We start from the raw sequence: 15895 nt of genomic DNA on the forward strand, positions 1-15895 counted from the left end.
ACTCAGAGTGGTAGTTTCAAACTCCAGACTGTGATTTCTTTGAGTTTTAGTTCAAAGTAAATATCAGCGTAACGGAACAAGTCGTATACTTGAGCTGTAACTTATCATGGTGAACTTATAAGCCAAAAATCAAGCGTTAAGAAAAAAAATGTCCGAAAAACGGTTATTTCTGTGAATTTAGCTAAGTTCAAGGCCCGTAATTTTGGTCAAAATCATCGGAGCGGAACCAACAACATACTTGCCCTGTTACTTATCATGTTGAATTTCTGTACTAAAAATCATGTCAATAACTGCTAGCGTTTAGAAAAAAAAAGTCCGGAAAACTTTTTTCTGTCAATTTTGCTCAGTTCAAGTCAATTTAGGTAATTTAGGTAAAAATCATCAGAGCGAAACGAAACGTACACTTGACCTGTAGCATATCATGGTGAACTTATATACCAAAAATCATGTCAATATTTGAAACGTTTTGAAAAAAATCGAAAACTGTTATTTCGGTGAATTTTGCTTAGTTTCAGGCCCGTAATTTCAATAAAAATCGTCAGAGCGGAACAAAACGTACACTTGACCTGTAATTTATCATGGTTAATTTATATACCAAAAATCAAGTCAACATCTGCTAGCGTTTAGAAAAAAAGTCCGATAAAACTTTTTCTTTCTGTGAATTTTACTAAGTTCAAGGCTCGTAATTTCGGTAAAAATCATCGGAGCGGAACGAAAGAGACTTTACCTGTAACTTATCATATTGAATTTATGTACTAAAAATTATGTCAATATCTGCAAGCGTTTAGAAAAAAAAGACCGGAAAAATGATGATGGACTGGCGGACTGGTCAAAAACATTATAACCTTCGCAACTTCGTTGCGTGGGGTATAATAATAGCATGTAAGTTGACGAAACACACTCAAATATAAAAAGTTACATCAAATAAAAGGAATCACTACCAGTATCAAAATTTAACCTCGTTATTAAATATTTTGTGTCCAAGCATATGAGTAAGGACACCAGGCATAAATGGCGTCTCACCAAAATTGTTACACCATGCTAACCCAAAGGTGAAAAAAAAATAATGACCTTGTAAAATCCATGTCCACTCAACCGGACTCAAAACTGCTCAAGTGAAAAATAGTATACTAGAAAAAGGTCATTGGTGTCATACCATCAATCTATAAGACCAACTTTCATACAATTCAAGTTCCTTTTTGATCCATTTCTAGCTGCTTTTAGATCGACATTACTGAGAATAATAGAGGACTGGGAAAAAGCATTGGACGGAGATTAATACATAGCAGCAATGGATTTGAGTAAAGCATTCGACTGCATACCCCAGGATTTGTTACATTTAAAACTAAAATATCATGGTCTTCGTGATATGGCAGTCTCTCTCTATCTCCACTTCAAAGTTATTAGTTTAACTGAGAGGAAGAAATGTATTCAAATTGGGCAAAATCTGAGTCAAATACTAGAAATTTACAAAGATATCACCATGAAGATCTATACTTGTATTATCTTATGTTTTTATTAACGATATTTTTCTTTTCTGTTAATCACTGTGATTTGTATAATTATGCTGATGACAACACACTTCCGAAATCCGGCGACATTTTATCTTCAGTTATTAAATATCTGGTTTTCATCAAAGAAAATGCAACTTACCCAGAAAAGTTTTAGGCCATAGTAATAGGTGATAAAACCCGGATAAACACATTAAATTATAGCATTCTATCATCATGACCAAAAAAGTTATTGCCCTATTACATGTACATGGCACTTTTGTAGTGAAAGAAACATCAACAAAAAAAAATAAGAAAAAAATACTACGAGAGAGAGCCTTGTTCATCTGTACAACGTGTAACTATGTACTTACCATGTGTATCTGTGCTAGGTATATATTTGCTATGCATTTTTGTGCCATATTATATCAGTGGGTTTATGTTTTTTTATTCTATGCTAACTTCACCCTATGTTCTGTTTATTAGAATTGTGGTCATTCTGTTTTTACTACGAACAAACATTACTTAAATAATAATAATTCCATTTCATTAAGATTCATGGTTTTGGATACCCCTACCATCTAGCTTAACCTTATAATCATTCCCTAAAGCTTTCAAGAAAATAATCATTAAGTGCTTTAGACTGAATTGTATGTGCGAAATTTGTATCCCATAAGATCTTTGTGTCGGAATAAGTTATTGTAATGGTAACCTAATTCCTTTGCACTATAAATCGAAATCACGTCGCCTTATATATTAAGTGGTTCAGAAGGAGTTGCAGGCATGATACAAGTAACGGAAACACCACATTAATGTAGATAACAAGCTAGACCAATCGATGTCTGGACCTGTGACGCACTGCAGCTGTGATTTATAGTTGCCAAGGAAAATTCGACGAAAAAAGTGTTTTGGACAGATATACAGAACTACGGAACATAATTCCCATAAAAATTAGAGAAAATTTCCTGATAATATACACAAAAACATTTGGTGTTCTTGCTACATATCTAGTTTCATAAAGTCTGTTTGGTAGATTCAGAGGAGTTGCAATGACAAGCATTTTCAGTAAATATCTAAGTTCGAAGGGGCATATCTCCTATAAAAATTAGAGAATAACAAATTCCCGATAGTATGCACAACTACATATGAAGCTCTTGCTATATACCAAGTTTCTGGAATTTCTGTTGAGTAGTTTTAGAGGAGTTGCGATGACAAGCTGAAGTGTTACAGGTGGACGGACGAGTTGGAACTTACAGTTCATTATGGACAAAACATCTGGTTTTTGACACACCATTGTACAACATTTGCAATTAAATAAAAGTTTTAAGAAGTTCTGCTCTACAGAAATCCACCAAACAACTTTACCTCTGATTCCTATAGATATACCTATAAAACATCAAAATCAGTATAACAAACTATTTCCATCAATTTTAATTAAAACATCTGTGGAAAGTTAACTTTTGGTCCCTTTATCTACTCATAGCTTGTACATCTGCAAGAGATATATGAAATCTGATTAGAAAAACAGGCATGAATTTTTATGTGGAACCGATTTAGAGGTTCTAGAAAACCTGTATCGCTAATCTTGTAAACAAGAGGCTCCTAGGAGCCTGAATCGCTCACCTGATTACGGTTTGTCTTTCAAGGGCAATAAATTTGACAAGGAGTTGTTCAACAATTTTGACTTAAGAAGACTTTGGTAGGACTATCATTAGGATCATTTCAGCGACAGAAAATTTCTTTCCTTTAGTTTTAAAGATATTGGCTGAAAACTAAAAAAAACTGCCATTTTTCATCTTTCAAGGGCAATAACTCTTACAGGAGTCACCTGACAACTTTGATCCCTGACAACTTTTGAAGGCCTTATAATAAGGGTCATTTCAGCTACAGAAATAATTTTCCTAAACGTAACGGTTTTGGAGATACTTGTGAAAAACTATTGCCTGACCCCTATGTTCTATTTTAGTAACACAAACCATGTTTTTCAACGGCTCAAAAATCCCCACATCAGTTCTATGCACGATACCCCAAGGAACATTCATACCAAGTTCGTTGCTCAGGTGGTGTCAGAGAAGATTTTTGAAAGAAATAACATTCAAACTAGCAAAAAACGTCGAAAAGGGCAATAACTCCGACATGGCTAAACATATCAAAATGAAAATTTGACCATAGATAGATCTCATCATGCTGAACACTTTTACCCCACGTCAGAATTTGGCTATACCTAACGGTTTGGAGATATATGCGAAAAACTACTGTCTGACCTCTACGTTCTATTTTTAGTAACGGCGGTCATGTTTTTCGACGGATAAAAAATCCCCACATCTGTTCTATGCACAATACCCCAAGAAACATTCATACCAAGTTTGGTTCCATTGGTCAAGTGGTGTCAGAGGAAAAGAGTTTTGAAAAATTGTTAACGACGACGGACGCCAAATGATGGCAATAGCTCACATGGCCTTTGGCCAGGTGAGCTACAAAAGTCTTCTCAACTCGAAATTGGACTCTTGACCCTACTGTACCATTGTCATAAGAATCATTTAATCAATAGAGAGAATTTTAGTTTTTCACTCATCATAGATATTTTTGGTCAGGTGAGCTTAAAACAGAAAAAAATATATGTACATACTAAACTATGAACATAATGTGACATAGGTTAAAAGAACAGAACTCCAGCTGTAGTGGACGAAAAATTCAGCATAGATCAATCTCAACATGCTGTTCAATTTCGCCCCATACATGATTTTAATTACACCCAAACTTCTTAGATTTATATACAAAAATCTTGCTTGTAGTTTTTAATAATGGTGACCACGTTTTTTGCCAGATCAAAAATCCACACACGCGGATTGTTAAAGATGCCACAAGAACATTCAAGCAAAGTCTGGTTACAATCTGTCCAGTAGTTTCAGAGATGATATTTGAAAAAGTTAACAGATGACGATGGACGAAGGGTCACACACAGTGATGGCAACACATATTCAAAATTGGACCATGAATATACCACCAGAATGGCCCCTTCAGACCCTATAACTCCAGTCTCAACATCCAAAATCGATTCAAACTTTCCTTTTTTTTTTTGGGAGGGGATATGGCACCTTCTGGTACACATTCAAAAAGATCCATTCACTTTTATTAAAGCAATTGTCTGAACATCAGGAAAATGCTTGTTTCTGGCCCCTAATTCATTATAGGTTCAAGTCATACCACAAAAAATAATCCCAGTCTTCTTTTGGTGATATGGCACCTTCTGATTCAATTTTAAGGAGGTCCATTTACTTATAGTTAAGTTATTGTTCGGTCATCAGGAAAATGCTGATTTTGTGGCTCCTCAACTAAAATGGTTAAAGACTTTATTAACCACCAAAATCAATCCCTGTCTGATATTTGTAGTATAGAATATTTTGAAACAATATCAAAGACATATATACATACAATTTTACTAAAAAGAAATTCTATGCTTGTTTTTGGTCCCTAATTGTAAAACGGTTGGAGCCATTACCCCCAAAATCAGTACCAACTTTTTTTTGGAATTTGGAAACTACAACACAGATGACATGAACAACAACATCATACCACAATTTTTTTGTAGTTGTGTACAAGTCAAAATAGCAGGTACAAAATAGCATCACCTAATAAAGAGTAACAAACTAGCAGACATACTGCCCCCAATTCAAGCAGAAAAATGGATATAATAAACATAACAAGGGATTATTTTCTCAAACTAATAGTCTGGTAAAATAAAGCCAAAATAAATGCATAAATTCAACCCTCAAAACAATCAGAAGACTAGACAAAAACAATCATATTACATAATGTTTAATAAATTAACAATGGAAAGTTGTTCATATTTTTACACAATAAGCTGGACACAAACTATCACCATGCTATGCAATCTCACTTCCTATCACACAAGGCAAATAAAACCAATAAAAAAAATTAGCACTTGCTCAGTCATTTGTCATGTGTCACTACAGACTATAATTCCAATTTAACTTGAAATATTAACTTAAATATTTTCATATCACATAAACTGACATAGTACAATTTTGAGAATATCGATCTGGCCTTAACCACAAAGTAGGGAAAGGGAGGTTTCCATCTGTAACAAATAGTATTATATGTATTTGGCATTGTTTGTAGGCTTAGTTGACAGGAACACAAATTACCTGATGAAATTATTGGTGATAAAGCACTTCTGACATTGTAATTTACACCTAATGAACTTCATATTTCTAGATATAGGTACTGTATAAAACTATTTCACTATTTTTGTTGGCAGTTTAAGAAACATTCTTTGTAATTTCCATTAAAGTACCAAATAATAAATTAATTATTCATGTGGTGTTTTCTTTGCTTAAGTGTTTGAATTACAGATTTCAAAGAAAACAGAAATAATATCATACTTTGTTCAGAAGAGCTCAATGAAAACAACAGAAATCTTTGTAGCTCAGCAAGAAAATTCTATTTATAACTTATTAAAAACAAAATTAAAAAGGATGCCAATGATGGATATGTAAAATTCAGTACGATGATCAACAAATGTTTTATGGAAAACAAAATTCAGCTTCCTGCTTTATTATCCAATGATAAATTTTCTGACAGCCATCTTACAATTCAGAAAACTCCTGTAAATTCATGCAGATGTATCATAGAAATAATAGCTAGAGTTACAACTAATAATACAATGTAATGTGAAACAATGTAAAGGAGAGGTAAACTTAACCATCTTTACAGCTTTAATATCAATCTACAAAAATACAATATACATTTGTTTATTAAAAGGAAATTTTATGAAAGCAAAGTTTGACAGAAATTATATGAATAAATTTAACACTTACATGAATAACTGAATTGAAAGCTTAAGGATACTGATTCCCAATTTAATGTACTACACAGCATTGGCTCAACCTCCAATGCCTCACCATCCATAAAGAAGTCATTTTATTACAACGGATACTGGGGATAGTACATTAAAATACAGGATCAATTTGCTCATAGGGCAACATTCTTATATTGTCTTTTCCCTGTCCTATATCCCAGGTAATAATGAGAAAAGTAGACCTATATTCATAAGTTATAGCTTATAGTCAATTTTCTATGAAAGTCAAAAGCAAAAATATAATTTATTTCAAGAATCTAATGATTTCCATTTATAATTGCTTCCTTCTAAAAACTTCAAAATAATCACAAATTAGTACAAAAGTTCTTATTTTCACACACACACACATATATATATATATCAATTTTTAACAGTTAATGTATAAGAAGCCATTCCTTTACAGCACCACCTAGTTTGCTGTTAGAAGTCCGAAATGCTAACCATTAAAGAAATTTGTTAACAGGGATTCTATATCCATACTGAAGATAGTACAGAGAAAAGAAACACATTGTGCAAAATACTTGAAATTCTGTAAGTTAGCTATTCACAAAATTTCAAATTACAGTGAAATATCCATTAATATCATGAAAAAATATTATGAAGAATTTTCAATGCAAATTTGAAAAAAAATGTTCATTGCTAATTTAAGACAGAAATTTCACGTATAACATTTTTCATAGGAAACTTCCTCCTAAATATATTCTCCTTTACATTATCTATTAAATTTACAGACTGACATCATGAAGTGCCAAGAATGCACTCAATCTGGTTTAATCCATCAAGAATGAATTAGTTCCTTTGTTAAAAAATGGCATTACATAATAAAATCAATAAATAAAATAAGAAGCGCCATTTATATCTTGTTACAAGTAAATAAATTGGTCTATTTTGATGGCTTTGTTATGTTTGAAGAAATGATGAAATATCATCTCAATGAGATCAAATCTGAATCTGAGTATCTAAGCATGAATATGTCAACTAAGTATTGTTACATGCAATGCCCATACACTCTTCTTGAACACTAAGGTTTTACAAGTATGATCAATTATCAAAATTTGTCATTTTTACTATCAACAGAAAGCTTCCAATGAATAGTATATTAAGAGCTTGAACAAATTATTCTATCAACAATTGAAGTCCAAATGAAATGATTACTAATAATATTAGCTTATGTACACAAAAGGGCTATATAACTGATATACACAATCAACCTGTCAAAACTTGTCAGCAATACAGTGCTATATATCAATTTGAAAGACTGAAACAACAACATTCATTTGTATCTTTGTCTGTAACACATATATAACATTGTCCTATATCTGTAACACATACACTGAAGTATGCTCGATGATGATAGTGCTCATTCATTTGAAAATTTACAATGCATATGAATGATACATGGAAGCGCTGAATGACACACTCTGGAATGACCGCTGTCCATATGGATTAACCTACCCTTATCCCCACCTAAATGATATGACACTTGTACAGAAATATGGAATAAATTATTAACATTAATGACCATATATGCCATCTTCACTGAACTTAAAACAAAAGCGGCAAGACAAATTGTAAAGATGTCCACAAATTAAAAATCATTAAGCTGTCAAGTATTGCATTATTGTACATAAAATAAGTTGTTTTTTTTTTTAAAAAGGTCGGTTTGTTAACTGGTCAGAACTGGCAGTTCTTCCTTGTCGTAAATCACCATATGAACGTCGACTTTCCTGAAAATAAAAGAAAAACTGATATTTTATTTGTTTTTGGGTTATATCATTGAGCAAAACTATCTTTTAAGTCTATAATCTATGCAGACATTAAGTACATGTTTTTGTTTATTTTCTCTTCCTCCAAATCATATATGTTGGCTATGTGGATAAGTAATGTACATCTGTCATGCTATGCATCAACTTAAGTAAGTTTTTATCATGTTTTATATCAGTATGAAAAGTATGACTGAAAAATGAGACATATATATCTCCTGTCATAGAGGAAAGTTACAACAGATTAAAGACGTAAGTATCTGTGTCATGGTGAAATGTTATGACAGGTTAAAGACATATGTATCTCTTGCTATGGTGGAATGTTACAACAGGTTGAAGACATAAATATCTTCTGTCATGGTGAATTGTTACAACAGTACTTCCTGTCATGGAGGAATGTTACAACAGGTCAAAAAAATATGAATCTCCTGTCATGGAGGAATGTTACAACAGGTTAAAGAAATATGTATCTCCTGTCATGGTGGAATGTTACAACAGGTTTAAGATAAACGTATCTACTGTCATGGTGGAAAATTACAACAGGTTGAAGACATAAGTATCTCCCGTCATGGTGGAATGTTACAACAGGTTGAAGACATAAGTATCTCCTGTAATGTGGAATGTTACAAGAGGTTAGACATATGTATCTCCTGTCATGGTGGAATGTTACGACAGGTTAGACATATGTATCTCTTGCTATGGTGGAATGTTACAACAGGTTGAAGACATAAATATCTCCCGTCATGGTGGAATGTTACAACAGGTTAAAGACATATGTATCTCCTGTAATGTGGAATGTTACAAGAGGTTAGACATATGTATCTCCTGTCATGGTGGAATGTTACGACAGGTTAGACATATGTATCTCCTGTCATGGTGGAATATTATGACAGGTGAGACAAATGTATCTCCTGCCATGGTGGACTGTTATGACAGGGTAACTATTTAAGTATCTCCTGTCATGGTGAATTGTTACAACAGTACTTCCTGTCATGGTGGAATGTTACAACAGGCTAAAGACATATGTATCTCCTTTCATGCCACGGTGAAGTTACAACAGTACCTCCTGTCATGGTGAAATGTTACAACATGTTACTATCAATCACATGAAGATAATAGTAACTTACACTTAATTTATCATCTTTACTGTTTGTGTTGAGAACCGACATGGAGCTTGCTCTTTTCATACTGAAAAAAAAAAAAAATCAAACAGTGAAAAAAAAAAAAGAAAAGATGGTTATATATCATTTCAGGCATACACCTTGTGTTCAACCAATTAATTTTCTTTGAATGCATTTTATGAAAACAGCGTTTTTGGTAATTTTCATAAGCCGGGTTTTAATAAAAGTTCTATGAAAGATTATAAACAAAAAACAGAGAACTTAGGCTTACTAAAATAAAATCCTTTGGAGGGCACAGCCTGATACAACCACAGAGGGCAACAAGAACAATAGGGACTAGTTTTAGACAATTTGATACACATCTTAATTTGGATTGTGATTAAATGCTTGACAAGATGAAAATGGTTGAACAACTTAAAAGTTTGTATTAAGACATAGGAAAGAAGCGAATTATACAAAGTTGGAGAAAATGCTTATTCCTGACCCTTCTTCTGTTCTTCTTTCCTGAAAAGTCAGTATCCTCTACATCCATCAAAACCTTGTTTTGTAGTGTTGCGCTTAATAGTACAATTTCATAGAAATCTATACACTATTACTAAAATTTTTGCCCAGCTTTCTTTTTAAGTCGTTAATATTGTTAGTGACTTCTTGCAATCATAATGTAAATACTTTACATTAGCATATGATTTGCATAATTAAATATGCTGCTGATTGGTGCCATAAAACTGTCACATAAAATCAAAACTGTAACTCTTAAATATCATACATGTGTTCTACGTGTGTTTTTTGCTTGTATGAGAATGGGAAGATGAAATGATCGGTTAGCACTGAACTTAATGTATTATTATTACAAGGGGACTTGTTACAATTGAGCTACTTAGGGTCACTTATGATATTGACCAGAGAACCTGAGATTAGGAATTAGATTAAACAGCTGGCAATGACTATATAGGTCTAAAACATTATCAGGGCCCCGATATCAGTCAATAACATAAGTGACCATAAGATAGCTAAAAATTTGAGAGAAACTGGGGGAAAGAAAACATTACCCGCACTTCCTGGTAACTAGTTGTTTTGATTGAGAAAATTTGGGTTACGAAAGAGTAATCATATTAAGGGACCAAGATTCTAGCGGAAGTCACCCAATTTTAAAGGATATCGCATTCATGCCATTTCAGATATTGAAAGCAAGCCAAAATCAGTTGCATGGAATATTTGACGATTAGCGACTTCAGTCTTTGATATTGGTTTAGCACCTTGTGATACAATGTCATAAAGATTCATATGCTTATACCTGAATTGCATAATTACATTCCATGAAATGCTTGTTACTGGCACCAAATTCTTAAATGGCTGGGACCATAAACCCAAATCAATACCAGCCTTCCTTGTGTTGTTTGGAACCTTATTTCAAAGTTTTATCAGAATCCAGCAAAAGAAACAAATTGTCTATGGACAACAAAGACAACAACAGTGCAATACCATATAACCACAAGTTTTGTGCAGTGTTTATAACTAGATATACCAGGAGTGAAATTGTGCTTCCTTTGTTCAGTCCTAGGTTTGGCAAAATGTTAGCAAATAGCTTCTTTTTTTGGGGATGATGAACTTCATTGTGAAATGTAGAGAATCATTTAGTAAAATAATCAATACAATGAACTTTAATGTAAACCATTTTTACCAAGTGAAAACATAATAACAACAAAAGAAGAAAACAACAAGTAAACACTGTTTATCAATGAATGGAAGGCTGATTTTGTTAACTTCATTTACAAGTCTTAATCTGAATGAAATCTAAGCTATAATAGAATTTATTCAGGATTTATCAGCAGTTGTTGCTTTGTAATTATCAGATTTTCAGGTATATCAGAACTGTGTAATTCTAAGGAGAACGAAAAGTTTCCATATAATTAGTTGTTAAATTATATGTATTTTGTAGTGGATTTGGAGTATGGGTTTGCCAAAACATAAACATTTGCACAGTTCCTAAATATTTTCAGTGACAACAACTGATAAAACCTCCTGAAACAGCAATATCTTTACAAGCTGAGTAGGCTATGTGCTATATGGTATTAGTGTTACAGGGAAAAACCCAGCATACAGACCTTCGACCAGGCATATCGTTAGTATCCCAATATCGAGGTGTGTCATTCACACCCCAGTAACGAGGTAGAGGAGTATTTTGTTCATAGAAATACCAACTGTTATAAAAAAAACCAATACATTAATAAGGAAACACATCATGCAATGAAGGACTACATAGTCTATATAGGAATTCAGATGTTCTGGAACCTATTCTACATCTACAAGCCAAGCTAACCACAAAACCGGCAATCAATAAGATTTAGTAGTCCTAAAATATATGTTACAATTCTTTATTTAAGTTTTGGAATAGGGGAAAGAATTAGTGGATCTTTTTGGTAAGTTTAATAAGTAAGCAAAATAAAGAGGTATAAAAAAAACATATAAACAAAGAGGTAGCATATTGTAATGATAAAAAAAATAATTCCTAAAACACCATCAAAAGAGTGCAAACTGAAAAAAAAAAACAACTAGGATTCATACAACATCAATGCAGTTAAAATATATGTTACGGTTCATATTAGCTGACCAATTTAGAATAACCTGTTTTGCAAAAAAAAAAAAAAAAATATATATATATTTTTTTTTTAATGTGAATGCATAAAATAAGTTTAATCATCCCAAAATTTGACTTTCTCCTACATTAACTTAACATAAAAAGACCTCCAAGAACAACTGAAACAACCGCCAGCAGGCCAACCAGCTAAAATACAGAGACCAGAAACCATCTAGAAATCAGATTAGTTAAAGACATACAGGACCTATAGGAGAATTTGTTATACACAGCTAGCAAATTATTATTAGCATGTGTTATATACTCTATAGTAGATATACCTGCAGTTAAAGTCAGAGAGCGTGTAGACCAAAACAGGCTCACTACAAAAATATAAGGTTTTTAACAAAAAAAAAAATCATGAAAATTTTAAATAAACAAAAATTTTAACTAAATCTCAAAACTTATGCTTTATTACATTATTTTTAATTCTAAAAATGCTTTATGAAGAATAATTGGTAGGAAAAAATGCTTTTAATTCCATAAAATTCATGCATTTTTAGCATTAATATAAGAGTGCCACATTTACAATGCTACAATACACCAAAGAAGAAAAAAAATGTTGTTTTTCACATAACAATGTTAGAAATACTGAACACAATAAGGCTCTATAAAGCTAAAAGCTTTAGTACTATAGGAAAAACAACCACTGAAACAACCCAAATGGACATCATACCAACAATATATAAATGCAAGGCAAGATGAAAGCAACAGATGAAGGGAGTTTCTTTTAAATTACCCATGATTCTTCCATCACCATAGCAACTTACCTTCCTGAATTTTCATCACCTTTCCCTTTTAATTTCTGCACCAGTTTAGCACTGCTACGTCGTATTGAGGCTCGCAGTTTGGAAAAAGACCCACTCCTCTTTAATTTGCCCTACGTAATTTGAAGGATAAAATTTAGAACGGCAAAACAAAAATTAAAAAAGCTAGCAAATCAAATCAATGACTCTTGAATAATAAATAAAAGAGCAAAATTATAGCATTGCTAAATGCTCTTGAAAAAAATTGTATTTAAAAAAAAAAAAAGTAAAAATTTGTTATAATTATTTTATTTTAAAGAGAATTGAAAGTATAAGTACAACACAGCCATATTAGCTCAATACTTATAAGCAAGCTTAAAGTGAGAGACACAAAAACTTGCTTAACTGCAAAAAAATGTGTAGATAGAAATATGTGCAGTGAAGTTAGCCTGATCAGCATGCAGTTAAATTTTGGGACAGCTGTTAATAGGAAGTCATGCATGAAAATGATGACAATGCAACTATAGGCTGGACAACAATTATTATTTTATAACTGCTTCTTCATATATGGTTTTGTAAGCAAGAGACTTCTAATCAGTTCATCAAAATGAAAAATAAATGCTTTATGTGATACTAACCTTTCATGCAGCCAGAACTGAATTTTTCTAAGTGTTAAAAATCAAATTATGTCCAAAGCAGACATTTCTTTACAAATCTAACATGCCAGAGTAAAATATTCCAAAGAAAAGCATCAACAAAAAAGAAGCATTGAAAGTCTGTAAGAATTGTGGGATCTAAATCTAGCGATAGTTGGCTGTGCAATACTTATACTTACCCATGTAAAAACCATACTTACTTCATCATAATCAGTCGAATTATTGTATGATATGTTTTCCATCGAGCCTCTAAGAACTCGATCACGACTAGCAGATCTGCGCCTATTGTTGTTTGTATATTCACCACCTAAGTCAGTAATGTTGGTCTGTTTGACTACATCTAAGGCCTATTAGAAAACCAAAATGTGTCAGGGACTAATCCTCTTCCTCAACATGGGGGTACAATAAAGAAATACAAGGACGTGAAGTGTTAGACCAGAACATGATTATCATGGATAGGGAGGTCCAAAGAAACAAAGTGTTACTTTATCTTGCCTTGCATTATGATAGAAAAATACACCAATAAGTTTTACCATGTACTAAATGTGTTATACAGTGCTTCATTGTTAGTATTTGATGAAATAATACAAAAATCAGCTACTATAGACAGTGTCAGAGAAATAATCTGGAACAAATACAATAAGACAAATGCATACCAAAACCAGCCTTCCAGTCTAAATGATACTCTATAGAGTAGATATATTCAGAGTATTTATATATTGTTGATCACACAACGAAAGTGTACTTTTTAATTTCCATGTAACTCATACAGTACATAATTATTTACATTTCAGATAAAAGATAATAAAATCTACACATTTAAAACAAGTCTTGCATTGCACTTGCATCTTAAAATCTACAAGTTCTAAATATACATGAAGTACAACCTTATCAGATAAGCAAAATATTTAAGACAAAATTCACATCACTGTGGTTATAATGCTGTTTTTATAAATATAATCAGAACACAAAAAATACATATACACCAAAAAATAAACAAAAGCAGGGCATATCTTTATTTTAAATGTGTTAAAATAAAGAAAACTCCATTCACTTCTTCTATCTCTAAGAAAATTGTGAAAGTTGTAAACATGTTTACTACGTCAACAAAGAAATGCAAAAACATATATTGAGCAAACTTACATTTTTCTTGGACCTCATTGCACATTCTTCCAGAGTTTCAGCAGCTTCATACTTTCCTTGTCGTCTGTATAAAGCTCCTAAATTTTTTAGTGTAGTAGACACTGTGGGACTGAAATTATAGAGAAAAGATCCAAGTGATTTTGGGTTGAGGTCAGCCCTATGAAATGAGGCAAGAAAAAAATTGTGACTCAAAAATGTTTTGTCTTTATTAACGAGTATTTTTGTTATATTTATGTAAAGTAAGCATGGTGCCCACAAAACACCAATCAATTCTAGTTTTACCTTTGATTTAAAGTATGAAAAACTACTGTCTGACATCTACTATGTTCTATTTTTAGTAACGGCGGCCATGTTTTTGGATGGATCAAAAATTTAACCTTCAGCCAGCTGAGCTAATAATCAAAATGCTGATAGCACTAGCAGTTTTTGATTCTTGTGAAAACTTTAGCATGAACAAAATTTCGAAGATTATATGATGTTAAATAAAATTGTGATCATACATGGCATTTAAAATACTATTAAGAACTGTCCTTTTTTAATATGTATAAACTGAAAGTCAATCTATTAACATATTTTACTGCAAATAAAACAGTAGGAAAAGTTAACCTATACTACTGATCCAACTTCACACACATTTACGAATTTTTGTTCAATTTCACCTTTTTCCCCAATTTAAAATCTATCCAAAAGTTTATGTGCATTTACATTCTAAAGCTATAATAACAGAGTATTTATCCTACATAACAATTATACTTAAATAAAACCAATATCAGCTTAAGAAAATAATTTCCTTAACATCAGATTTTACTTAGTTAAAATCACTGTTCTTCACTTCCTGTTCATAAATGGTAAAATATTAATGATAGGATGGATAATTTAACTTATAAGTGTGTTAAGACGAAAATATTAAACACATTTATCCTTCCAGACACATTACTGCAAGAAATAAATTCCCTAAATGTAAATTTATTATTCAATATCTTTGTCAAGGCCAAAAAGGAGTCCCTCAAATCTTGAGTTGATTTGAAGACTATATCTTAATTTTATTTGCAGAAATTATAGAATATTACTGAGCTGGTTAAATGCTAGAAACATAATTACTGGTTATAAAAGAGGTATTGAATGATAAAAAAGGAATTACATTTGGATTATATTTTTGTGTAGTGTTCAGAAATAATACGCAAGTTCCAGTGATGGACCAGTTACATAAGGTATTTTGATCCTGAAGGATCAAAAAACCAAAAATGAGTATACCTGTTTGTTTTGATAACTTCAATAAATATTAAAATAAATAATTCCAATCCAGAGTTGCTTCTATAGTAGCAGTAATTCAATTCTAGACAAGCCATGTGGATAGTTTTGATACAGCCATTTGCTCAATCATTCTAATTTTGGTACAACGAATAACCCAAATTAAAATCATAAATATAGTGAACAACAAAGAATAAAATAAAAAGTT

At 32.0% G+C, this 15895-nt stretch overlaps 1 protein-coding gene across 16 annotated transcripts in view; it reads right to left on the minus strand.

The window, feature by feature from the left end:
* Positions 1–5293: 5293 nt before the first annotated feature.
* Positions 5294–15895, minus strand: part of LOC148623477 (kinesin light chain-like) — a 52018-nt gene continuing 41416 nt past the window's right edge. For 10 of the 16 annotated variants that reach the window (XM_088565298.1, XM_088565295.1, XM_088565292.1 and 7 more), the window contains 6 exons: positions 14437–14545; positions 13494–13640; positions 12662–12771; positions 11362–11457; positions 9263–9323; positions 5294–8099 (listed from right to left, as the gene is read on the minus strand). In XM_088565298.1, the coding sequence (XP_088421424.1) occupies positions 8022–8099; positions 9263–9323; positions 11362–11457; positions 12662–12771; positions 13494–13640; positions 14437–14545 (601 nt within the window). In that variant the 3' untranslated portion in view covers positions 5294–8021. Of the gene's footprint in view, positions 8100–9262; positions 9324–11361; positions 11458–12172; positions 12215–12661; positions 12772–13493; positions 13641–14436; positions 14546–15895 lie in introns of all 16 variants that reach the window. The other 6 variants (XM_088565301.1, XM_088565297.1, XM_088565296.1 and 3 more) reach the window with 3 other exon arrangements.

This window comes from Perna viridis, chromosome 2, assembly GCF_037379345.1.
Source record: "Perna viridis isolate PV_CMFRI_1.1 ecotype Kerala chromosome 2, ASM3737934v1, whole genome shotgun sequence".
NCBI classification, from domain to species: domain Eukaryota; kingdom Metazoa; phylum Mollusca; class Bivalvia; order Mytilida; family Mytilidae; genus Perna; species Perna viridis.